The 27379-nt window shown below is 39.4% G+C and overlaps 1 protein-coding gene across 3 annotated transcripts in view; it reads right to left on the bottom strand.

Annotated features, from left to right (window-relative positions):
• The window catches only part of BMPER (BMP binding endothelial regulator), a 149053-nt gene that overhangs the window by 46232 nt on the left and 75442 nt on the right, over positions 1 to 27379 (bottom strand). For 2 of the 3 annotated variants that reach the window (XM_074540317.1, XM_005485862.4), the window contains exons 7-12: positions 27118 to 27217; positions 23690 to 23799; positions 22886 to 23026; positions 20534 to 20638; positions 15340 to 15385; positions 6806 to 7135 (exon numbers count right to left, since the gene is read on the bottom strand). In XM_074540317.1, coding sequence (XP_074396418.1) covers positions 6806 to 7135; positions 15340 to 15385; positions 20534 to 20638; positions 22886 to 23026; positions 23690 to 23799; positions 27118 to 27217 — 832 coding nt within the window. The remainder of the gene's footprint in view (positions 1 to 6805; positions 7136 to 15339; positions 15386 to 20533; positions 20639 to 22885; positions 23027 to 23689; positions 23800 to 27117; positions 27218 to 27379) is intronic. The other variant, XM_074540326.1, reaches the window with a different exon arrangement.

Here is a 27379-nt window from a genome sequence, read left to right as displayed (position 1 = left end):
TTGCTAATGAATGTCGTTATCCTAAAAAATATGGAGCCAAGGCAGGATATCAATATCAAAGCAGGGCTCTTGCAAAATTCTGCAAATTGAATTTGTTATGGTAAATTTCTAGCTGATTTTGCAGTGGGCCCAGAATTTCAACCATTGTTACCCATTGCACAGGTAGTGGTAATACAAAGATGTCTATGATCCATCAGACTCCAGCTGTAACCTTATGGGAAACATCCTACTCTTGCCTACAAAGCTGACACTGCTTTGCTCATTGGGGTGAATACAACTGTTCCAATACAAGTTACCTTATTTTGGGGGAGTAAAAAGAATTTAAAAGATTACAACAAAGATATATCAGATGGCAAAACTGTTGTAAGAAAATATTCTGAATTGGATTCAAACTGTTCACTCAAAAGGCATTCATTACCAACTTTTTGTCTGCATAAGTTAGCAAAACTGAGAAATTATGGTAAACATCTAACCGTCATCTAGATGCTGGGATGTAAGCCCTGTCCTACAATTTGCTTTACAGGAAGGTTTGGCACTTCTGGAACATCAAAATCAGAGTTACTTTTTGTGAGTAACACCCTTTTTATCTGTCTGTACCCATCTAAAGGCTAGGTGTCTAGTTTAAGTAAGCTGTCTAGGCCCTTTGATGGAATAAAATAGGGAGCGCTGGATCACAACAGGATTGTCTAATGCAGAGGAAATAAACTACTTTCTGAATGTCCTTCTCTTCCCAGAGATACTCTAGAGGGGCCAGAGATCAGGTGGAGACTAAATTTCTAGTTTTTACCTGAGTGACTGTAAATTAAATGGATTCCATTCTTTCAGGAGTAAATAGCCAGCTCATAAGGGAAAACCATTTTGATATCATTTGGGATAAAAACAACACTAAGAAACATTGCTGCTTAACTTCTACCCAAAAATGGCCTTTCTTGTAATTACTTCCACTGTCTCCTGAATCCTCCTATGTCACAACTGCAGGAACCCTGCATCTGAAGATCACAAATCATTTTGCAGATATTAACTTATTCTCATAAAATACCTGTGAGCAGCCAGTAGTTAAGGATAGACACAGAATCCTGTTTTTCAACAGGATAATCCAGATTTTACCCTGTTCCCCCTGCTTAGCCAAGAATACCAAAGAGCATCATTCTGTGGTGCAGGACCAGGGCTTCGCTCCAGCTTTCTTCATTTGCTTTGTGGGCTGGCTTAGCACCACCCTTTCCCCTGGTAAATCAGTGCTTGTCACTGTGTGATCCAAATCCTGCCCTGTCCTCATGCAAGTAATTAACATACCAATGACTCAGTTCAAAGTTGGAATCCTTCCTTCAGCAACACATCCCATTGTCTCCTATGACAATTCCTACCCGTGCTGCAGAGGAACAGGGTGAGGTTCAAGAGGAAATTATGGCTATAGAAGGGTGCCATCTTAACATCCTGCCCCAGTGCTTGTGTAAGTTACATCATGTCTCCAAGAGCTTTGGGAATGATTTACTAATCAAGGCTGTGAAGGTAATTCTGCATTACCTGTCACTGCAGTCTATTACACTGTTTTCTTACCACCATAGCTTAGCAATGGTAGCACAAAAGTATCCTGAGCTAACTATGCCTGAAATCAGTTTCAAATTACCTCATAAACCCAGCATGGATGGGGCCACTGTCTCCTCCTCCAAAGGTACTTTACACTCAGCCAACTGAGAAATTGTGCAAGACTACAACTGTTAATGAGGCCAGCACAGTGGCAAGGGGGAAAGCTGCCTTTTAAGCTGCTTCATACATTATCACTGCTGGACAAATTCAAAATCCAGCTGTCTTTGCTTCTGACAACACTGAACAAAACAAAACACAGCTTGATTTGCAGACACAAGATTAATACTGCCGTGCTGGCATTTAGAAAATACTTGCCATTAACTTATGCACCAAGATTTCTTCAGACTTGAGAATCACATAAACTTTCTCAAAGTTTAAAACATCAAGATCCAAATTCTCAGACAGTTCTTTTCAGAAAATAACTAAAGTTTTAAGGCTATGTTCAAGTTTTTCCCCCAGAGAAGCTCCCTCAGAAGCTCCCTACTTTAAACAAAGTCAGAAAAGACTGGCTAAGGATTCTGCCTTAAGTTCGCTTTTAAGACTATTTTTTTTCTTAAGACAAAACTTACTGACCTTCAGTTAAAATACATTAATTGTGAAAGGTTAACTTGAAAATTTTCCTGAACATTTATGTCCTCTTTCCCTGAGTTAATTTACTTGTTACATGTTTTGTAGACCTGCAAAAGAAATGCAGGTATGCAGAAGAAAAATAACATGAAATTATTGCTTTTCTTCTCAGCATATAAAAATGTGCATTTTTAAATCTAGAGATTCCTGCCTTGATTACCGGATTTCATTCAAGAGACTCACTGTGTAACTGCCACATGGATGTACTTTTCTCTAGCTGGTATGGCTTAATTACACTTTATTCTGCTGTAATTGCTCAGATGGAAGGGTAATTTCTGGCTTTGATGAAGAGCCTAAAGGTTTCTGTCCATAACAGAGCTTATTCCTTTTTGGAGTAACAAGGAAGGGTATTTACCCCTACATGCATGATAATTTTGTTGGAGCCTGATCACACTGTGCAGTGTGTGCCTTTTGTTTGTTCACAAGCAGAAAGTCCAGTTAGTTTCTGTAAACCAGTAAGAGCTGTGACAGATGGGATTATGCTACAGAGCAGTGTTTGAAATGGTCTCGTTGGCAGGCAGAAACTGTTTGGAAGATTTTCTTTGTGCCTATACCCCCCTTTCTTCCCCCCACCCAAAATGAATGAGTTTCCCATTCACTTGGACAAGAATCAGAAACCAAGAGATGAGAAGCCAAAGGATGCAACATCTGTCCCATCTGGGGATGTGCAGAAAAGGAGTATTCTCTGAGTTACTTTTTCCTTTTTTCCAATTACTCCCTCTCTTTGAAGGATGCTCAACCAACTTGTTACTTGATTTTTTAACTTGGCATATTGTCTGCTCTACTCCATTAAAAAAAATCCTTCTGGATTTATGCATATCACACACTGAGTTGCCCATTATAGGACCTCTCATCAATTGTTCTGCATGATTTTTCATGGCATCCTTGAGGTTTAAAGGCATCCTCAAGAACTCACAAACAGCTCTTCCCCAGACATATAATACCAAAGTAGTACAGAAAAAATGCAGCAAAATGGCTTTGTGCAAAAGATAGTGCAGAAACAAGAACAACAAAAGGCTTGTGCAATAGAGGAATGGGTAAGTAACACCAGCCCCGTGTTACCTACCAAAGACATTTTTGTCTTTGTAGCACACAAATTTGGATAAGGACTCAACACCCCAAGCACACCCATAGCTGCCAGTGCAGAGTACAAGGACTGCTGCTGCGTGCCATCCAGGGCTACAGCTGGTGAGGAATTTAGCAACAAAACAGGTTTTCACTGGAAAATGCCAATTCATCAGAACTGAAATGCTTCAGGGAGACATATCGTATTCAATGAACTTCCAACACAGCACCGGCAAGGCTCCAAGCTGGTTTCCTGCCAGCTCGCCTGGTGGGCTGCCTGGAAGCCTGAATGATCAGGGTATGAAACTCCAAGAGTGCCCTGCCATGCACACTGCCCTGTAGCCAGGGACCACAAGACTTCCTGAATCTTTGGGCTTGTCTGTTTTATCTAAGGCTCAATTCCCAGCTCTGCGAAAGGAAAACCAAACTCCGTGGGAATGCTGGCTGAGCTGTAAGGACCAGACTCTGCATTTCCCAGCCCAATTTTACTTTGAATTTTACTTCTGGTACAGCAGTTTTGCTTATTTTTCACTACTTCCTCTCTCTCTTTTTTCACCCTACACTGGGAAAGCATATATTTTTAAAAATCCATGTTTCCTTCTAAAACAGAAATTTCTCCAATTCTTTTCCCCAGGTACTCAGAACTTCCTCTGGAACAAAATGTTTGCCTTTAAAGCAGTTCTACTCAGCACGTTCTTCCTCTCTACAGTCTCTCTGCAGCTCTCCCAGCAAAATGGAGCCAGGTCATTCTGCTACTTCTCAGGCCTTATGTGCTGAAGAAAGTAGGACTTGGCCCATCATGCTGTATTCAGCAAGAGAAACCTGATCCTGCTCCATTAAGAGGAGGAATTATTTAGGCTATAATTTGCAGTGATTACACACTGTTTGATATGTTGTCATATGCCATGTTTGCACTTCCTCTGCCAACACATGGACAAAGATGTGTGCAGTCATTTGTTAGGCTTGCACCAGAGACAAATGGAATAGCAGCAGGATTAGCTGCCATTCATCTTCAGTTGAAAACCTTTCCTTGGCCTGTGGTTGGCTAATGAAATCCACATCGCCTGAATTCATGGTGTTCAGCTGGCTGCAAAGAAAAACCCTCAAGATGCTTCTAATTAGAAGTTGTGAATAATGGTCAACTTGTGTGCATTTTACAGACAGCCACAAAAATCTGCATTGCCACTTTGAGGAATGAGCCCAGAGCTGGGATCCACATTATGCAGACTCACTTTTCCAGAGGCGATATGAACAGGTGTCTAAATTCTCAGCTCAACAGCGGGTGCTAGTGTCCCCCCTGAAAAAAAATCATGCTAGATAATGAGTATGACTATGCCTCACGCCTGTGACCATATCACTCCATAAGAAAGACTGGTTTCACTGCTTTCACATGGCATTTAATTGAATTAACAGTCAACAGTATCCTCACTGAAACAGTACTTCACTGTGTAAGAGAAATCTCTCAGGACTACAGTACTACCAAACACATGCTAATGAGAAAGTTTTAAACTCCCCCTCAGTATTTATCTATGCAAAGATACTATAGTTTCAGAACAGTTCATCAAAACAAAAGTAAATCCTCTTACTTTTTAGCATTTTGACAATTTAGCATTTTGACAATTAATGTATTTTCTAAGACTCAAAAGAACTGAGAGAATGCTACTTCCCTTCCCTTTTTCTAGAAATAAGGTAGAAATTTTACTTCTAGTGCAGCAGTTTTGCTTATTTTGTATTACTTCCTCCCTCTCTTTTTTCACCCTACACTGGGAAAGCATACATTTTTTAAATCCTTCTGAAACAGAAATTTCTCCATTTTTTTTTCTCCTGGTGAAAAAATTCTATAAAGTTTCTCATTTCCTCTTGCTTGTGGTGTTTGTTCCTTGCAGACAACTTCTTACTTGAGCATAAAGCAAGCCAAATAAGATGGTACCGAACAGTAAATTGGGCCTTGCTTTTCAAACCAGTGCCTCCATTTTGCTGGACAGTGAAATATTTCCATAATTTTACAGCTTAAACTCATTCCAGCCATCTATAACTATGAATATATAATTGATCACCTCAACTGCAAGATACATTGCTGCAACTCTGAAAAACATTAATTTTATGTTTAAGAGCTGATATTTTCTCTGTTCTTATCTGTATCAAACGATACCATGTATATTGAGTTTTTATGGTAAGATTTTGAAAGGAGAGAGCTACAGGGGTGGCTTCTGTGAGAGGCTGCCAGAAACCTCCCCCATGTCCAACAGAGCCAATTGCAGCTGTCTCCAAGATGGACCAGTTCCAGCTGGCTCCAAGTTAGGCTCGGCCTTGGCAACAGTGGCAGCACCTCCAGGATAACATATTTAAGAACGGGGAGAAAAGCCCTGTGCAACTGCAGTCAGAAGGAGGAGGGAGAGTATAACATAAACAATTCTGCAGTCAGCAGAGAAGGGAGGGAGAGGAGGTACTGAAGCAGCCCAGGGTGCAGACCATGGTGACACAAGGCTGCCCTCCTGCAGCCCATGGAGGTCCATGCTGGAGTAGACATCCAACTGCAGCCCCTGGATAACCTCACACTGGAGCAGATGGATGCCAGGAGACTGTGACCCCATGGGAAGCCATGAAGAGAGGAGCCCACCCTAGAGGATATTTGCTAGCAGGACTTGTGACCTCATGGGGAATCCACATTGGAGTCTGTTCCTGGAGGGCCGCCCCCTGTGGAAGAGACCTGTGTTTTTGAAGTTTGTGAAGAAATGCAGCCCATGGGAGGGACACACTGGAGAACTTTGCAGAGAACTGTCTCCTGTGGAAGGGACTCCATGCTGGAGCAACGAATAAGTGTGAGGAGGAAGAACTGGTAGATACAATATGTGTGATGGACTGACTGCAAATCCCATTCCCAATCCCCCTACACCACTCAGGGCAGGAAGAGGTAGAGAGAATCAGGAGTAAAGTTAAGTTTGTGAAGAAGGGGATTTGGAGCGTGGAGACTTTTTGATGATTTTACTTCATTTCTCATTATCCTTCCCTAATATTATTGGCAATAAATTAAACTAACTTCCCCAAATGGAGTCTATTTTTTCTCACAGTGGTAATTGCTGAGTGATATCTACCAGTCCTTATCTTGAACCAGAAGTCTTCCACTATATTTTCTCTTTCCTGTCCAGGTGAGGAGGAAAGTGATACAGTGGCTTTGGTGGGCATGTTTGGTTGATGTCCAGCCAGGGTCAACCCACCATACTCTCCATAAGACACTTTTAAGTTACTGAAGTGATAGTCATGGCACATTTGTCTGTTTGGGCAGCTAATTATCAGCTGCAGAATGAAACACAGCTTAGCAATATCTTCCAGGCTTCAAACTCATAGCTGGGATTTCTGTCTGCTTGTGGGCTGTGGGAATTTTGAAAGTGCTGTGGGTTTCTCTGATCTCTAAAGAGTTATAATGCTATTTATTACTGCTATCATGTTTTTTTACTGACTACTGTTCATGCTGAACTTCAGAAGTTCTTCAGAGAGAAAGAAGACACACACATAATTGTCTTACCTGCTTTGGTTGTCACTTTCAGCAAATAACCATCCAAATCGATGTGAAATTGCGGTGTCTCGCAAGGTAGTGAAATTCGGGTCCCATTCCACTTCACTGTGAGGTGCTGCTGGAGGCTGATTGTGCTTCTGCCCAACACAAGGTCCACTGACTTTGTCCAGGAGAAAGAACGGGTCCGACGGGCATCGTTTTTTACCAGCACCTGAAAGGGCGAGGCAGAGGAGGAGCAGTCTTTCGTCAAAACGTACTGACATGTTCCCTGAAAGTTAAATGTCCGTCCATCAAAAGTGTTGTAGTGAGGATCTCCAAATACAGTGCAAACTCCAGGCTCTGCAGGTGAGTGAGAAACAAAAGCGCCATATCAATCAAAGGTGGAAAAAAGTAGTTGATAAGAACTTAGAGATGCTGCTGTCACCTAATCTACCTGCTCTACAGGGTAGATTTTGACTGGTGCCCACAGGGATTAAATATATCTTTGAAAAATAAAAGCTTCATTGCTTTAGAAGTCTTTCCCAAAGCAGCTGGTAAGCAAGGCCAGTTCATCCCCAGGGCAGCATAGAAAGGCTAACCTGTAACTTTGTCCCCTAAACATAACGTACAGTTTAGGTTATTACAGTGCCTGTGAACTTTTTCAAATTTCAGGGACTCCCTGAAATTAAAAACCATCAGATCATTTTAGCAGGAGCTAGGTCAGTTCATATTTTACATATATATACTTATAAATATTGTACATTTATAAACTAGTTGTGTTTATATGGTTTTTCCACAAAATACTTGCAGAACCAGCATCTTTTTTCAGTGTTACAAGCTATTGTATATGTTTATACACAACTGACTTGTAGTAGTTATTGATATCATGCTACCAACTACAAGTTGGTACATGACTAACATGATGCAATGACTGCCAAAGAGCATGGAGGTTCTACCAATCACTTGCATCATTACAAATGGATGAAGATCTCGTATGGATGTTTGAAGCCATACACTGGCCAGAGAACTCACAGCCCAAAGACAGAGTATTTCCATATTCATAGCAATGATGCTGAGTTATCCTGCAGCTACCCAGCAACTGATTGAATTGCCTCACAACCAAATATAGCAGCAAATATATTTGCCTTGCAGCCTGCTCGTATAACAATAGGTTCTAACCACATTGCTGGTATTCCTGGAAGGAGTCTCAAGGCAGAGAAATGCACACTGCTATTGCCAGCTGTATACCCATGGGCTAAGGCTGCTTTTGAAAGATGATGTCTGTTTAATTAACAATGGCTTGCTTGAAAAACCAGCTTAAAAAAAGCCAAATTCAAATCTACAAAAAAGAAGGAGACATGAATGTTATGGAGAAGGGGAAGGGAATTCCGCCCATGGAGTGCAATGCAGTTCTAACTATACAATACACCTTTCCCAACAGAGTTTTTTCAGCCTAGGCAGAGTGCTGTGCTAGAGTAGCTGTAAACTTTCTGCTGTTTTTCTAGCTGTAAAGAGCACCCAAGGAAATCTATATGGAGACACAGAAAATGGAGCTGAAGGAGCCCCAGGAGACATTACCTTTTTTTTCTCCAGCCGCAGTGAAGAATCACCTGCACCTATATTCTTCCTGACAGATGTTTATCTAACCTGCCCATAATGAGGAGTAGTAACAGCAGCTCCATTGCCACCTCTAGCAACCTGCTGCAGTTTTGGTCTGTCTGTACTACAACAAATGTCTTCCTAAAGCCTAATCTCACTTTCTCCTCACTGCAGGGTGCAGAGCCATTACAGAGGTATCTGGGTGATTTGTACTTTACCACTAACTGGCCACATGCATGCTTCTTTAGCTATGCCAGTAACTCATCTTGGCATCATTATTAATTCTCTTTACTGAAGTGTCTGGCAACTAGGGAGCAAAAGTTTCAATTTCTTAAGGACATCATATTGACATTTCTGACTCCATCAGAAATCAAAATTATCCATATTGGATCAACATCTCCAGAAAACAGGTCTGACAGACTTTAAGCAGAACCTGAAAACCAAGACATTTAGACAAAAGAGTGCTTTTAAAAATGCGGACTTCTGTGAGTTTTCTTTTCCTCACTGATACCAATGAGGATGTCAATAACTGCTTTCCAAAGTTCATTAAAAGATTAATTGATTCTCCATAAATTGGCAGGAACTATATGGATTTTAATTAATAACATCATTTTTACTAATAGGAAAAATAATCTATAGATTTTGTGTGGAGACCATCTGACTTTACCCGTTACTAAATCATACTAACATGTTTATGATTTCCTTATGTATTTATCTAAGTATCTGCATGATGAGTATTAAGATACACATTATTACCAGCTCAGATTGTACTTCAACTATTCCAGCTTTAATTTTTTCTTAAATTTAATGATAACTTTTACGAAAACTTTTATGAAAAAACACCAGCCAAACATCAGTGAAGATTCTAGAGGAAAGATCTGATTTTTCTCTGTGTTTCTAAAGGCCAAGAATGTGGACATGTTATACATGTTTTTAACCAACCTACTGGGAGGAGGAGGCTGGTTCTTCACCTAAGCAAGTGACTAAGAGGCAAGACATGAGAGGAACAAACATAATTAAGAGATGTACAAGTAAAATTGATAGTACCAATGGGATCCAAAGGAAATATTTATTTTTAATTTCTAATGTGCCATGCAGAGTAATGCTGTTTTATGTTATGTTACATCATGTCACGTCATATGTCAATTTGATGCCGTGCAGTTAAAAATGTATTTTGGACTGGATAGCTGAAGGTCTGATCCAAACTTTGCTGTTTTCTTTAATAACCAAGGAAATGGAGGAGGGAAAATCCACCTAAAAACAGTCTGAATAATTGATTCTCTGATATCACTGTGTAAAACATTCTTGAAAGGTTTGTTAAAATTGTGAGGTTTAAAAATAAATCCACACCCTGCAAGTGTGTGTGATAACTCAGGCACTGCCAGTAAGAAAAACTGGTTGGCCTAGAAATAAACCTTAAATACCGGGTGTAACAAGACTGTCAACATGAAAAGAATTCCTGCCATTTTTAGCTTTTGAGTTGTTATTTATTTCCTTTTGGGAGAGTTTCAATCACATCATATTTTATGGTTTGCTTCTTTTTCTTTTCTTTTTCCTTTTTCTTTTTCCCTTTTGAAACAAACCAACCTTTTTGCTTGGCAATTTTTTAAATCCATTGGAAGCACTGATCTTCTTCTCTATTGGGGCATAATAGATCAAGAGGTGCTGCTGCATCACCAACGTTATGTTCCCCAACCCAGGAGTATGAATTTTGCTAGCTTATAGTAACAAGTTATAGGGTCACAGATGTAGATCTTTTCCTTTTTTCCCTAGATTAAATTGTTCCCAGCTTATTGCCAACACTCCGTGTGTCAGCTGTCTAAGGCAGAGCTAGAAAAGGGCTATTTTATACCATATTTCCCCCCTGAGACGTCCCCAACCTGCAACTACTTTCAAATTAGGGACTTTTGGAGCTAGACATGGTTTCTATTAATCTAGTAACTTTTGATAGAAATATTTTCTGTGATTTTTTCCAGTCCAAAATTGTTTTTAGCATCTACAACATCCTTGGGCAAAGGAACCGAAGAATCATTGCCTCTTTCTCATTTTGAATGTGGTATTCATGATCTTTGGTGTCTTCTTTTGCTCATCTAGATATGCACATGAATGCAAATTTACCCATTCCCTCTCTATCCTTGAAAAACACTGATTTTTCAAAAGAGGGCTCCAGAGCTATGTTTAGGAGGCTGTGATTTTCAAAACACCTCATGCACTCAACTCTGATTAAACATTATTGAGAGCTGGATGCAAACACCACTAAATCTCTTTTGGAAATCCTGCATGTTGCTCCCAAATCAATATTCAGACCTTTATTAAAACTTTTGGGAGCTTGGCAGTTTTTACATTTGTTTTTTAAGCAACTAAATACGGACTTCACACTTTCACGTTTGACTAAAATATTAAACTACGTGTGTGATTAATGCAGTTTGCTCAGCTCCCACCTAAGGCTCTACAGCTCACTTGCCAACTAATAATAGTATTTAGGTGCTAAAAGTGAATACTATAGAACTGTTGGCATGCTTTCCTTGAATTTTCAAATCATGCTCTCAATTCAAATGAAATAGTGACTTTCATTAGAAAAGGCAGTGTTTTTGAAAACACATGTAACTGTACAAAAAAGGAAGCTAAAAAAGCAACAGCATGGAAAAGAACACATTAGCATTTCCTAAGTTTCAACACACTCTCATAAGGAAAAAAAATCACAACCTATTTGGCCAATGTGGAGGGATAAAAGTCTGAAAGACCACTCATTTCTAGTAAGTAGTATGCTGAGTACAGGTAAGAACCACTTATTAAACTAAGTGGTTGCCAAAAAGAACCTTTCTGCCTTCCACCCAGTGCCTCCATTCCCCCAGACAGTATTTAGCCTTTTTAGAAAGGCAAAATATATATACTGCGTGGTGGAGGCCAGACAGACAGTCAGCACACACATCCTGGCCAGCCGAGAGCACGAGCATATTGGCTGGGCAATTAGCACACTTGTAGCTCCAGACCAGCCACAGGATATATTGTCTCTAGCTGGGTTTATTATTTGTTGGGATATAAAGGAAATGGGACACAAATCCATAGGAAACCAGGCTCTGTTAGCTCTGGTGCTCATGGAATAGCTTGTTTTGTTTTTTCAGGAGATCAGAGCAGTCAATTGAAGTCCAAGATGTCCAGATGTCTGGTCACACTCTGCTGGGCTTGTAGGTAGTTAAGAGTGGCCAAGAAAAATATACTTTAAATTACAACTAAAATCGGTCTGGACATGTTCTAAGTAAGGAGAGGGAGGAAAAAACACAAGTTTACCAGTGAAGGGTGTTCTGGTTGCAGATCTATAATTCAAAAATATCTCAGCTTCTTAAAAATAAAATGAAACTTTGAATGTAATTAGCCCATATGCTGAATTAAGCCCTAAATCAAACAGAACACATTATTAACCTCTAAAAACTAGCTACAGAACACGCATAATAGAATTTCATTAGGTTTTCTGTAAAAAATGCATAGCCATAGAGGACTTTCCTCATAACTGCTGCATAGTGCAGCTTGATATAATACACATTACAAGGTGTGATGTCAAAAACTCCACAGGAGTCTTTATGGTCTATTTCATAAATAAAACAGCTATTCCAATTTGTCCAAATACATATTTATACAGTAGACCATCACAGCTGAAATGGGAGGTAAATCATGAACGGTATTCCAGTATGAATAAATAATTGCAGTTTTTTTGTTGCTGTATTTCTTCATGAAAAGGAAATAACAGAAAAAACAGGGACCTATGTGGTTCTTTAGACCCACTTCCTGCTCTTACAGGTGCCCAAAATGCAGAACCTCACTTTGTTTCTTTTTCTTTTCTGATCTTTGAAAGTCAGCACTTTTTTCAGTAATTCTATAAAAACACATAAAAAGGATGTTGGACCAAGTGGAAGTACCAACCTCTTACTCCTAAGGTGGGTCCAAATCCCCTTGAATTTGGTTTAGCTGTGTTGATCATTTTGTCAACTAAACAAGCTGTGGAATGATTTGTGATGAACGAAATTTTCTGTCCCAAAAGCAGCCTTTACCGCAATATTAATCATGTGTACTGCACATGTAAACCTAGACGACTGCAGTCCACTTTGAAAAAACTTCATCCACAAAATCTCACAATGACTGGCATAAGATTGTGCTAGGACTATTAATTATGATTAAAGTATATCTATGTGATTTTAGTAACAAGTTTTCATCCTGTGTACTGTAATTTCAGCAAGGCCTAGGAATTCTTCTTTGTCAAGAACAAAGATTTTACTTCCACTGCAAGTTCCTATCTATCTATGTCTGAAGTTCTGAAGTTGAGAGCAGTCTGTAAATGTTATTTGAACCCAGGTTTAGTTTTTTCTTATTTTTAATATGAAAATGACCTTGGTCTAACATAGGATTACTAATTTATGGAATTGACGTCAGTGGTGATTTTTCTAAATCAAGCCCAAAAGAGTACATTTCATTACATTTTTTACAGCAGCATAAACTAAACTGTTGAATTTTCCACTGGTATGACCACTCTGTTTAATTAGTGATAACTGTACGCCAGCCATGGAGCTTAAAAAGCAACATGCCAAAACTAACTATAGTTAACTTCAGCAACAGTAGACAAAAGAGACTCTCCAGCCCTTTAGGAGACGAGGTACTTTTTCTCTTTGCAACAAACTGCTTTGAAAATAATCCTTTGATTATTTTTTTTTTCCAGTTTAAAGTGTATCCTTTCACAACATGACTGGTTTTGACCCACTTCATAGAAATTGGCTGCATTTAAACTGTACTCAAAGCTCCCCCATGTACAGTATGTTCTTGTACCTCCCTATGTTGTTTTTACATTGGAAAATTAATATCGGCTGGAGCACCAGAAATGTTTGATGTGGTAGTATAGTATTTGGAGACAGGATGAGGACCAACATGAGCAAGTGGGTGAGGGAAGGGGCTGTGTGTACATCTTATCAGAAACTGGCTGAAACTAGCAAAGTTTCCAGTTACTGTCAGATGACAGTTGTGATGAGACTTACAGCACTTCTGTTGCAAAGGTGGAATTAATTCTTTGCAAATGGCGAATGTTAAAATATCAATGTTAAAACAGCTAGTGGTAGCCACCACTGCTGTATGACACTGGGTATTTAAGCTCCTTGTTCACATTCTCTGTAAGAAAATGCCCTGTTAATCATGAAAGTTTGGAATCAGCTCTTCTCCAAGTACTGAATGGGTCCATAGTGAGATAACCGTAAAGAAAGGACCCCTCTGTTTCATGTCCAATGGTGGAGCATGGAACAGTGAGACAGGACAAGCCTCTTAGGCTCCAGCACAGGCAGTGCAATGCAGGTAGGACCCTTAATACCCTTGATCCCTTACCGTAAGGGAACAAGGTTGTTTATCCTGTGGGGAGACCTAATAGCAGGCTGCCAGGACATAGAAAGAGGTCACTGGGAAGATGAACCCAGGCTCTTTACAGATCTGCATGGCCTGAGGACAAGCAATAATGATCTGCCCTTAATTTCACATGTTCGTAGTCATGAGAATTTCCTTCTTATATCACCAAGAAGTTTTGAGATTTTAGGTAACCTGGGTCCTAGATAAGTTACTTTAACTTTGAAGAACTGCAATTTTTTGTCTCCTTCTCCCACGAAACAATTATCACAAGTCATCACTCTCTGTCAGCATTTCTGAAGGAGTCACTGTACTGTCTTCTTCTGAACCTCTTACACCAGAGGGTCTCCAGTCCTTTGATGGAATGGCTGGCCTCACTCTTTTCCTCCCCTCTCAAGTTACAGAAGAACACAGGAAGAACACACAAGAAACGTTAAATTAAATGAGACCGAAACAAAAAAAAAAAAAAAAAAAAAAAAAAAGAGGCAAGGTAGAGATTGATACATTCATGGCACTATGGTATCTCATATCTAAGCAAAGGTCTATGCAAATTTCTTCTGCTGTGCAACTGAGCTAACATGAAATCAACTGCTAGTCAGTTGAATCCTCTTTCACTTCTTCCTCTGCTCAGTATTATTTCAAGTGTTTCTGCTTGTTGTCCCTTGTATTTGCTCTCATCTTGATAATGAAGACTTGCAAGCTAGATGTATTTTATCCCAAGATACACGTTTCAAAATAATTGAGCCACAGAATGTAAAAACAGATATTTAGGATATGGGATTTCTGCAATTCAAGAGAACCCAGAACTGAGTTGAACAGCAAAAACATTTGATTTTAGACAAAAGAAGAGGAACATTTTCTCCTTTCAAAAGCCTTTTCATAGGTCATAAAACCCCATTTTAGCAGTCTGTCCCTACTTGGTAAAATACTTAAGTATGTACTGAAGGAAATACGTAATGGTATCTTGTTAACTTCAGCTCTCCCTGTTGAGTTAAATAGAACAAACTTAAAGATAAGTATTTGTGTAAGTCCTTTGCTGACTAGGAGGGTGATATTGCAATTTAATGATCATTCCTGAAGAGAGGAGTAAAGGGATAAGAATATAAGAGTTTAACTAAGAATCATAAACAAAGAATAGTTTTCTATTCTACCTTCCACTGCTGCCCCAGACTGTGTCTCAGATTTCTGCACACCTTTTTTTAACTCTCACAAATCATCTGCAAAGGTGTGATTATATATGCACATAGCTGGACTGTTAGTTACAGGTGTAAAATATACCCAAGTGCTAAAAGTTATAACTCTATTCATTTTCTTTTTTTATTGCCTACAAATGTCACAGACCAACTATATCTTTCAAAATGCAGCACCTCAGATTTGAAAAAAATAGCACCATTTTGAAAAAGAAAATAAAAAAAATACCCAGACATTTTATTTTAAAATTACAGATTTATAGAAGGCAAAATCCATTGCTAAAAATAATCATTTGCCCTTTAGCTGCTTCTAATAAGAAGGCAGAAGAGCAAGCATATATTTATTTTCTCAGAAAGAATAAAAAAGAATTTAAAGAATGTGAAGAAAGGACTTACTTTCAGTGCAAATCGGACAGCATCCTTTTCTGTTCAGGATTTTACCCTAATTGGGAGAAAGACAGGCTGTTTTAATGAGAGAGTTCTTGGAGCAATGACTGTGTCATCTTGTAAGACTGGATAAGCCTTTGAAAATAATTCAAGTTGTGTTTGAACTAAGTGCCCTGGTTACAACTTCAAATATCAGGTGCTAAAAACAGACAGAGCTATTCAACAAGCCTACTGGCAGTCTTATAAGAAATGAAATACTAAAAGGGTTCTCTGTTACCATTTTTCTCTTTAGAGAGTGTGAGAGAATTTTGGACTTGCACAGATAGCTAAAGCAGTTACTGGATTAACAAGGTCACTACCTTTTCTCCCACCTTTCCAAAATATACACCTTTCCTATGTATTCCCTGCTTTGTAGCAGGCAAGCAGGAAGGCAGGCAGGCAGGCAGGAAGGAAGGAAGGAACTTGGTCAATTCTATTTCTGGTTGTACCTTATACAAGGTTGACTAGGCAGGAGGCATGCCTCTGTGTATGCACATTCATGTTCCTTGTCAGTCTTCATCAGTTTAAAAGATGTTTTATCTGATTTTACTTAAATTACCTAAAGTCAATCAGCAAGGTATCAGAGAAGCCTGAAAAAATTCAGACTGAACAATGGGTTTTTCCAAGCAAAAGTTGGTGTTGGTTATAACAGAATGTACAGTGATATTGGAGCTCACCCATATTCCCACAGAGGGACTGAAGAGGTATATGGAGCTGCGCTGTTCCCCTTTGCCCCGCCTCTGACCCTTTGCCCCAAAACAGCTGAACACATAGGAAGTCCCCTCTGTGTGACCACTGCTCCTATTCCCACCAAGTAGGTGAGCAAGGTGAGGACAGCAAGAGCAAGCAAATGGAGCTGTGTTGTGCTGCGCACTGAGCAGTATAGAAAACTTGTGAAAACAGACAAAAAATTGGTGACAGGTCTATGCAGAGTGGGGAAGTGGGCACAGGCAGCCCGATTGCTGTCTGCCTTGTTTTTTGCCTACAGTGCTGCCAAGCTTTGACAAAGTGCACGGGGAGGCATAAACTCAAAGTATCTTCTAGCAAACTGGAGTGGAGCGTGTTCAATCCTGCTCTTGCTTGATATACACATGGCATGAATGATCCTTGGTCATGAATGCACTTGGGCACATCATCCATAGGGCAAGCCTGTCTATGAATATGCAGCTTCATGTGAACAGACTTGAGACACACCTGGACTTCGGAAAAGGGCTGGATCAGAGTTGCACTGGCAGAGTGAGCAGCACTTAAATCTTTGTGTGACTCCCAGGTCCCTGGGCAAAGAGAATAGCTGAGGACCAGGCTGCAGCAGGGAGGCCTACCAAGCAGCTGCTAGAACAGAACCCCTTAAAGGTGGAACCCTTAAAACCACACAGAAAAACCACATGGAAATAGCAACACATATTTGTAGGAATGGAGACATGCAGCTGAATGCCACACACTGCACTACACAGCCTTACCTCTCTGTTTCAATAAAAGAGCTGAAATCATCAGCCGAGCTGGAAGTGGCAAGAATTCAAGTGAAATTGAAATCTCCAAGGCAGCCTGCTGAGGCTGGTTACTTGAGCCACCATGTTGGCCCGAGATCCTGTTTTTGTCTTGTAGAATAAGGAAACCCATTATTGCTAACATGTGCTGCAAGAGTTCGTTAGCATTGAGGGTTCCCTTAGGAGTGGGCTAAGTGATGTGATCCCATTTTTCCCTATGAATATTTATAAGCAGACCACATTTGAGTCTATTTATTTTCAGGGATTTTTCTTCCTTTTTATGGGGTTTTCAATTTTGTGTCTGAGGTTTTCATTTTCTATTTGTTTTAAGGCAAGACTAATTGCTGGAGGAAAGGGGTTGTTTGGTTGTGCAATAGCAACAGCTGTTGTTTTTTTGTGCCTCATTTGGCACTAGAGTAAAAACAGAAACTTTTTGTTTGCAACAATAACAGATGTGTTAAACATTATATGCAGTCTGTTCTAGAGATGGAAGAACGTGTTCTGAATAAATTTTCAGCTCACTTGAAGTTCACAGGTTCAAAATTTACCCTCAGACTCAAACCCTGCAAATGTCTTCACCTGCCGTGAATTTAATTCTATTAACTTTTGCACAGCTTTGGAGCTCAGAAAAGGTTATATGCTGTAAAATTCAGCAAGCTCTACTCTAGCACTACAAAAAAAGACATGTTCACAACCTCTGATCATTACCACAGACTTAAGATGTTAGTGAGGAATGCAAAGGCATAAGGAGAGCGGGCAAGGTGACAAATTATAAGGATGGGTAATAGAAAGGAGATAGTGCAAGACAAGGAACAGACTAGAGCAGAGCTAGGCAAGTAAATAGTGAATTCAGTAAGAAGAAGTCTAAAGGATCTCTGAAACTCAGTCTTGCCAAATGTTGAGATTGTTTCCTCTCTATAAAGTATTTAAGCATGTGTTTAAGTTTCAGCACACATGGAGGGCCTACTAACTTCAGCAGAAATGGACACATGCTTAACAGCTTTGCTGAATGGGGGCCAGTATGCATCACACCTTGCAGGCTGGCACTCCAGGTAACTTGAGAGAGGAAATATCTGTGTGGAGTCAGTGGTCAGAAAGCAACAAAAAGAAACCACAAGCCACAAAGCTCACTAGAATGCCAAGGAGGACCAATCTTACTGTAAATCTGAGAGGAGGGACTAAATTTGAAAAATATATTGCCTCCACAGCAGATGAAAAGAATCTAAGACATTTCCTGCAATGGCTGATATGGGATTAAATGCTTCAAAAAGAAAATAACAAAAGAATCAGAAATTTTTGTCTAGCTATCAAGAAAACTAAAGAAATGGCAGAAACTGCTTTAAAAATATATCACCCTGCAACCAATAGATTGAATAATACAAATGGTTGTGCAGTATCAGAAATTTCTGCAGAATTACCACTTTGAAACCCACACATTCAAGAAATATTTGGTAAAAATTTATTATTATAAATAAAATAAAATTCTACAACCAAAAAACCCACCCACAATATCATGCAAAGAGAATTAAGACTGCATGGTAAAGCATGTAAGTCAAGGAATAATATTCTAAATTCTTTTTGAATCTTCAATCCTTTCACACTCAGTTGTCTGTATAATAAAACACGTTTAATGAGATAACTTCATGTTGCCTGACACCTAAGGGACACTAAACCACATTTTATTCCACAGCAGTCTTCAACAGTCAGTAGAGACTGCTTACTGTCAAAAATATTGTGAAGAGAAAAAAGGAGTGGACACCTCTACAGTTTGCAGAGATAGCAGCACAACTCTATGCATGATATTCAGACTATCAGTATCAGAACCACAAATATATCTTTATATTGAAAAATGTGGTGTGTTTAAGTGATATTTATAGATTTATGAGAGAAAGTCTCATCAAAGATAGTGGAGCAGAGATGAAAAGTAAAAGATTTAAATCAATTAGCATACATTATTTGCTTTAAAACTACTTGGTACCCACTTGGAATAGGAAAATAAATCTTACTCTAGAGTTTACATTCTTTCTCCTACTTCTCCTTCCAGATTAACTTGGAAGAACAGAAATGTAATGTGTACCTGTGGAAGAGGGTTGGTTTGCTTGCAGCTTGCATTTTAAGGTGGGGACCTGGCTGACTGGTTATATACTGGGGGGAATGGTGCTGCAGGGTAACAAAGCTGATCTTTCCAGCCCTTAGGAACCAGACCTTGTTTGCAGACTCACCTCAGAGGTTGGGGAAGTTTAGGACTTCACATTAGCCTTGGAGCATGTTCTATTGCGGCACTGAATGAGTTTGTCAGTCTCACTTCCATGCTGCAGCGCTGTCAGTGGTGAATTTTTACCAACCACTATTTTCATTTTAGAAGCCACTTCAACTGATCATGTCAAGGCTCAAATTTATATATGGATACAGCTGAAGCAATGCACTCAACTAAAGATCTCTGTTAAGTCATATTAGCTACCTGATTTCAGAAGCACCTTAAACATTTAAAATGCATCAGCACAAGGAAAATATAAATGCAATGCAGTGTGTGAGACATGAAGAGACCAAGCTCTCACTTCCTGCTTATACTGTGAATGGCATGAAGGCAGAAAACTTGACTGCCATGTGCTATATAACATTCCCTGAAGAACAGCTCTATTTGTTCACGCTTCCTGATGTGTATGCAGCATCTTGTGTGAGGCCCATTAAGAGGAGAACTGCCCTCTGCATTGAGTGCCAGAGTGACAGGAAAAGGACATTCCCTCTTTTGAGGATCTTGAAGCCCACTGTCACACCAGAATGGGAGGTGCTAAGGTGCAGGCTCTTTATTATACCACCACTTCTGTCAAAGGTTTACACATATAAAATTGTACAAACTAAGAGTTTTTAATTTAAAAATTTTATATTTAGGTGTCTGTGATTCACATTTTCCCCACTGGCTTCCAAGATTGAGAAGGAAACACTGAGAAGGTGTAATGCTAGCAACTTGGCTCTCTCCTCCACAGTTTTGCTCAAAGATCTGCCCCTACATGAGGTGCTACTTAGAGCTCCATCTTGTGAAAGCTTGAGCCATAAGACCAAAATCATTTGCTGGTGTCAGAAATCCAAGAAACAAAGGCTGATTTTAGCCCAGGGTTTCAAGTAAAGCTAATTTTTGATGCCCTTAAGTTACAATTACAGTATTCTTTGGATTCACTTCAGACTTTCAAATAAAAAACACCCAGGCCACAACCTTAGTCAAAGCAGCGTGGTTTGGTTGAACTAATTTTCTTCAATTTGTCTAATTTACATTTTCAACCAAGTATTAAGCCTGAGATGCACTGAGAAATGCAAATACAACAACATCCTGTGGCTTGCCTTAACAATATACACACTACTGAAATATTACCACAGTCACCTCACCACTCTATAAAATTATTAAATAAAAGTCAAAAATAACAGATACTTGGGACAGAGAAGGTTAAAGGAGAAGGAGAGGAGGAGCACAGAGTCTTCAGAGCAAGGACAGAGGCAGGAAGACCATATTCAGGATAACAGTAGCACATTTGGGGAATGCCAACTTAAATTAACATTCCAGATGATCCCTTCTTTCCAAACAGCACTCCCCACTGTCATGCACACACTTCCAAGAAACACTGGAAAAGATAATGTTGAGAAAAAAAGACAAGAAAGCACAGTTCTTTTAAAAAACTCACATGAGGACAGCTGCTGACTGGAATGCACTGTTTCTTGCGACACTCTGTCTTGCCTTTCACACAAGCACAGATGGTGCAGTTCACAGAGGACCACATCTCCCCATCCTGCAAAAGGGAACATGATATAGTATCATCTGGGGTGGCAACAAGAAGCTATTTCAGCAATGTATCCTTGCACAAGAAAGGATGAATTTCCCTGTTGGCATTGTGTCATTGTTTAGTCTAAATTATTTTGAGGTGTCTGTCCATGGCCAGTTGGATTCAAGACAGAGATCAAATTCAGCCAGGTTTTCTTCCCTTTGGCCTTTTTGGTAAGAAATTCATTTTTCCAAAGCTAACCAAATCACATTTGCATTTTCCAACAGTGCCCTCATTATTTGCATTGTTTTCTCTCCAATAAGAGTCTGAGTTGTGATCACACCTACCACAAATTTTCATTTAAGTTCACATAATTAGAAAAACCTGATTCACTGGGTTGAGTGATGTCTTTAAGTTGTTGCACATGAAAATATTTGATAAGATGTCAGTAGACAGTGAATTTATTCCCATATATAGTAGCATCATTTCAACATAGGGCAGGAATGGTCAAATAATTCTAATTTAGATTACTACAGCACTTTCACAGATATTTGATCTGCTAAACATCTGAAAATATTTACTAAAGATACAGTGCTGAATCTCTCAAAAGCAGAGCAGGTAAGACAGCCTATGTATTGCTCTGAAAATATGAAGTGCAGAGCATAATATGCCTTGTGGTCTTGTCCCCACTTGGGATGAATTGCTTGTGGAACTGCCCTGGCTCCTTTTTACATGGTGCTGCCTCTGCCAAGTGTGGTTCCTAAAACATTCTGTCTCACCCACTTACAGTCTAATGCTAGTCTGCTTAGCGCCAAACTGTGCATGTTTTCTGTTTACAGGGCTGCTGGGAAGGAAGGGTGAGGATAGACCTGACAGGAACAGGCAGTTCAACAAGACAGCTGTGAATAATTATGTGCCCACCTCAACATGATGTTCTGACCAGAAACAGACTATATCTGAAATGCCAAGGAGGCCAACTTATTCAGCTCAGCTTGCTTCATCAAAGGCTGTCTCTCTACTATTTTTTGTTTCTAGGGCATGTTTCTATTGCCTGGTGGTTTTGATGTTCTTCAGTCTCTACTGACCACTCACCAGGCATCTGCCAAGGTACCAGAATACATCACAGCTGACTGCATGCAGCTGCCCTGAATTTTTGTCTTACAGCTGGTTTTGCACAGGAGTGCAAAAACACATTTGCTGTACCCATTCTACCTGTGTTAGACCATTGACTTCAACAGAGCAACATTGAATTTACTTTTTTGCACACAAGAACAGAAATGGACGTACTGTCTCGTCATTTTTTCACACTCCATATAATATTAGTAATATAATAAAATCTTCACAAGAAGCAGAATATTTTAGTTGGGTGCCTAAGAAGTAGGCATTTGTTCGTGAAGCACAATGGCGCCAGTGTGAAAGTGCCAATCAGATGGAGCATAGTCTCAGAGTACAGTAGGTTCACATGTAATTTCCAGAATAAACACTTCTGCTATGTACACAAAAGATGGAATAAATGGGAAGCAATTCTGGCTGAGCAAACCAAGTATTCACACAGGACTTAACATTTGATCTGATTCAAGGGTCTCTTAATTCACAGATGGCCCATGAGGTGACAGAATCTTTTTCTGACACAGTGTGAAAAAAAGCTGCACCACTTGGAAAAACAAACGGGGTCTCAAGAACAGCAGAAGTGTTCTGCAGGGAATCCCTTGTGATTTGAATACATTGGGTGAGAGTGCAGTAGGTAACAGTTATTACATGGCTACCCCAGTATTAGATGTCAGGGGTGCTGTCCTTAGCAGAGATGTGCAATGTAGTAAATCAAGTAACTTTCAGCCAAAATGAACTTCACAAAGCTCCTGTTGGCTCAGTTATGGAAAAGAATCTTTGGCTCAGCCGATAAAGCCTACATACCACTGAGAATGTCTTCTCCATGAGTATCAGTGTTTGTTTGGGAAAGCAGAGCACTAGTATCTCTTACTAAAAATGCATCAATTGTCATGAAATAGCAGTTTGAACATCTACATACAGAGGGGGAGACCACATGTAGCATTCAAGGAGGAGCTAGTTTTTAAATATTGACTATCAGCAGAATTTATGCAAACTCAGAAAAAATAAACAGATGGCAAATTTTGCAAAGCTTCGCCTCTGAGTTGTTCTATCATCAATGAGGATGGTGAGGATTCCGCTAAAAACAAACCACAATTTACAGTAAACTCATGCTATTTTGGCTGTTAAAATGGCACCTACCCCTGACCCACTCTGAAACCTTACCTGGAAGATCTTATTGCCAAACTTGCACACTTTCACTTCCTCAGGAGAGATGTATGAGACACACTCCTTGCAGCAGTGGTCTTTGTTTTTATTGCATTCACCAGGAAGTAAGCACCTCTTCTTACATATCACTGTTGAATCCTAGGTACAAGGGTGAGAGGAAATCATAAAATTGTCACCAAGATGTTTGTGTTCCTGTGTGTCCTTATATATTTCTGCTTGCTCAGTCATTGCATCCATCCAAGGCCAGTTGCTTGGAATAGGCCAGCTCAGAGAAAATAAATATTATTTACAGATATTATATAGATATTTATTTATTTATATAATAAATATTCGTTAAAGGGAATCTTTCATGGTCTGTGAAGCTAAAGTCCACCTTCTAATTCTGTTGGCCTGCAAAATCTCACTGATTTGGTGGCACTTTCATTTTTTTGCCTTGGTAAAAAAGTGTAAGTTGTTGCAGTCATGTTAGGGAACTAAATAAAAAACACTGACCTTGATCAGAAACATGGTAATTCATCATTTAGAAACTCCTCTTCCATTCTAATGCAGTCTTAAAAAGAGGATGACATAATCTGAGCAACTTTATTTTGCATCACACAGGGTGAGGCGGCATGTCCCAGTTGAGGGAGCCAGTAACATTTTAAACTTTCCTAGCACAACTGCAAGCACTCTTCAGATCAGATTCTTTGAGACCACACAAGATGCCAAAGAACAGCATCAGGCTTACAATTCCACAGCCCTACAAATTACTGCTAAGCCAGACAACCATCAGCACACAGTATCCAAGCACTATGGACTTACCTTGCATGTACACACCGTGCAGTTGTCATACATAAATGAGGAACCATTATCATACACGTTGCTGTGAAAGAGGCAGCTTCCAAATGGGAGGTCAAACACTTTCCTCTGTCCTGAATATAAATAAACAGTAACAGAAACAAAATGTGGTTGAAAATATGCCACATTGTCAACAAAAATAGTAGGGCTTATTGTCACCAGACCAAATTTATGTTCAGTGTGTCATATGCTATGTGTTTCCACTTCAGTGTGAAAAAAACATGTACTTTTAACAGTTCACTATTCTTTTAGTACACATTCATCTCCCACAAATTCCGTGGGATGGAATATAAATTATTTATAGAATGTTTATGTAGGAAAAATCTTTCTTCTCCTTCTCATCATAAAGTACACAGTGCAACTAAAGGAATAAAAAGTAAGCACTGCAAACTCTTAAGGTAGGTACACTTAAACTAGTTTAAACAGTCTTTGACTTAAAGCAATAACTTTTCAAATAGAGCAGTCTTAACTTCTTTTAGCATATCTTTCTCAGGGGTTCACAGCAACCAAGCTAGATCAACTCAGTGACACTGATCAAAAAAAAAATCATAGTTGTTGTGCCATCTCATTAAGATAGTTTTTTGTACCATGTGTTCACACAAGGCTGCAAGAAATAAAGGAATTTGTATCATTTATAAACAGAATGAAGGCAACACAAGATATTCAGTTTCCATAATCTGCAAACTATTTGGGTTCCATGGGAGGGACGCAAGGGCTTGGGGCACTAAACAGGGAAGGCAACACCAAAATCAAATCATTCCTGAAGTCGTGCAATCCTGCAGCACTTTCAGATCCAAGTTACAACAGTTTGAATTCCTGTAAGCTTCTGTTATTCCTCAGATTCTTTCCCAGTAAGTTATTTTTTTTTAAATAGAGCATTATAGTACATACACATGAGCTGTTCACAAAAACACTACACTTATCTTTCTAATTTTGAATTGCCCTGCTTACTTTTGGAGGCAGCCAACTAATAAGTTCTTTTATGAGTGGTTGTCAATCTCCTACTTTATAATTTCTGTGGTCTAATGTTTAATAGGCCTCAAATCCAAAGTAGGGAATGCCCACTCTAAGTACATACTAGAAGTACTAAGTACTAGGCCAATATTTTAGCTTTCAAACCATAGAGCTTGGCACACTGTAATTCCTTCCTTTTTCAATAATTCTTGATAAATCTTAAAAAATATGTAAGATTTAGATTAGATTAGAGCATCTTAAAAAAGGTCTCTTTTCCTCTCAGATATAAGTGAACAAAAGGATAAGCACACAGCAAACTCCATTGGATTTGCCTTAAGTTTTTACAAATTGAATGTTAAACAAAAGTTATTAAATAATTGCCTTTGTTCAGTTAGACACAATTTAAACATCACTTTCATGCAAATTAGCTACTTGGAATTAATCTGTGCTTGCATAGCCAGACTTCCTTTTACTGGAGGTGTGTCTTTCTCAAGAGGTTTAATTTCTCTTGCAGAACTGACATAAGGAATCAGTTGAGGATGCTCAGCAGCCCTAAAAGGAACTGCTCTACATCCATGTACGGCAAAGCCATGCCACAGTCCTGCCTGTAACGACATTTCTGCTGCTCTCTGTGGGGCCAGGACTTCAATTGCAGAGCTTGTGTCAGCAAGTGAACAAAAGTCCAGTTCTCTCCCACACCCTATTGCCATGCCTTGCAAACCACTCAGCACAATTCTGGGTGGCCAACCCAGTTCAAATAGTTGGTTAAAAACCACTGTCAAAGGAGGCATCACTTTAAAAGATGTGGTGTTGAAGATATTGGCTTAATGGTTGTCTTTGCTGGCTCATAACCACTAGTTAAACTAATAATTCAAGTCCCAGTAGAGTCCACAGCATTCTTCTAAGCTATGTATGCTGAATATCAGGAATTCAATTGCAGGGAGGTCTTCCACATGATACTTTAAAAACCATGCCTCAGCATCCCTGGAAACTTTTCTCTTTCCCAACTGCCATGCAGTGTGTTACTCATCCCTTGGCTTTACCTCCCCACCAAAACTTTTAACACTTTCCTGCAAATAGACATAATCTATTCCCAGGTATATTAAATGCTTTAGAGTAAAAACCACATAAAATTAAATTCATTATTATTACTGAATTTGTTTAAATTTGGAGGGAAAAAAGAAATTGTAGAAAGATCCCCTTGAAGGAGTCAAAAATTAGTCAAACTGCAGTCAAAAGCTGCAGTTTGAATGCCTAGTTTAAGGAGGGGAAAGTTCAATCAGGAAAAGCATGAGGAGGAGAGGACAAGGAGAGTTTTCAGAAGGAAAGAAAAAATGTCCTCAGCCAAAACAGAAGCTCAGCATTTGGACTTCTATTTCATTCCTCTACTGCATTACTCTCTGGTGATGTGGTTGAATGTTCCAGGTAGACATTCAATTATCTGTAGCATTTCTCAATTAGCAAATAAGTAAATTCAGGTTAGTTTCAAGCAGTGAAAAATGTTAAGTATTATCAGAACCCAGAACTCTATATGGCTCTACTGGCTCCAAGGCCAGATACCTCTATATCCCTAACCTAGATCTGCTAAGAGATTTCAGATTAAAATATAGTAAAAACTACAAAAAGTTTCCATTGAAGAACTGGGAATAATTGGCTCTGAATTTTTTCCAAACCTAGGTATAACCCCATAGACCAAACTAAAGTCAATTTAATTTCTAGGATGTAAGTGCTCCTTGTTTATAAGATAGATGGAATATTAACCTGTGGGATCTGTGGACAAAGTAAGAACAAAACAAGGCAGTGCCTTATTTTGTCACTGCCTTGCTTATCATGACTTGGAACAACCAGCCCTTCTTAGAGGCCTATGACTCACACCTTTAAAATGTGTTGGAAAGGCATAATTGAAAATATTCCTGGATGACAGTGTGATTCCATCTTGAGAAGGCAATCCTGAGAAGGACTCCTGGATCTGTGGTATCTCTGAAAATAGTTTCTAAAAATGCAGAAGTTCAGAAGTTTCCTCTGACCTGGATTTCCTCAAAACTAAGAAAGGAAATGCTCACTTAAGTGATTATATGAGATTATGAGGACTTTTTCTTGTGGCAAACTCCAAAGAAGTGGAGTGGCATTTCCTCCCGCCTCAACCTCCTTTGTAAAATATATAACGAAGCTGGAAATCATCCCTGTATTTGTTCTTCTAAGCAAGGCAACTGGTCTATGTTCAAATGCTCTTCTGCAGCTGCTTGCTTAGTACCACCCACCACAACCCTAACACTGACCCTGAGTACCTGTTCAAAATCTGTGGGTTGTAAACTCTGAGCAATAGAGTCTCTTTCAACTTCTGGAGTTTACCAGCATTGCGAAATACTGGTCTGAAATACGTTATGTACAAACATACTGTATTAATTACAAAATTTCTAGGGGAAAAAACCACTCACCTAAGCATTTGGGGCAACATTGTCCAGCAGGAATGTGACTGAGGTGCTGGGGACATGAAAGAATGGGGCAGACTTCCTGGATACACTGTGTCCTGCCACCCTGAAGGAAAATAGGCTTCATTAGGAAAAAATTATAGCAAAATATCAAGTAAATATACACACACACACAAGCAGGCAACAGTCTTGAAAAGCCTTACCAAAGCCGTATTTGCCAACAGAAATTTCTGCTTGCATCAGGCATACAGGACAGGTAAACTGTCCT

Source organism: Zonotrichia albicollis, chromosome 1 (assembly GCF_047830755.1).
Source record: "Zonotrichia albicollis isolate bZonAlb1 chromosome 1, bZonAlb1.hap1, whole genome shotgun sequence".
Lineage (NCBI taxonomy): Eukaryota > Metazoa > Chordata > Aves > Passeriformes > Passerellidae > Zonotrichia > Zonotrichia albicollis.
The sequence above is the reverse complement of the archived record's forward strand: the minus strand, read 5'-3'. Positions and strand labels throughout refer to the sequence as shown.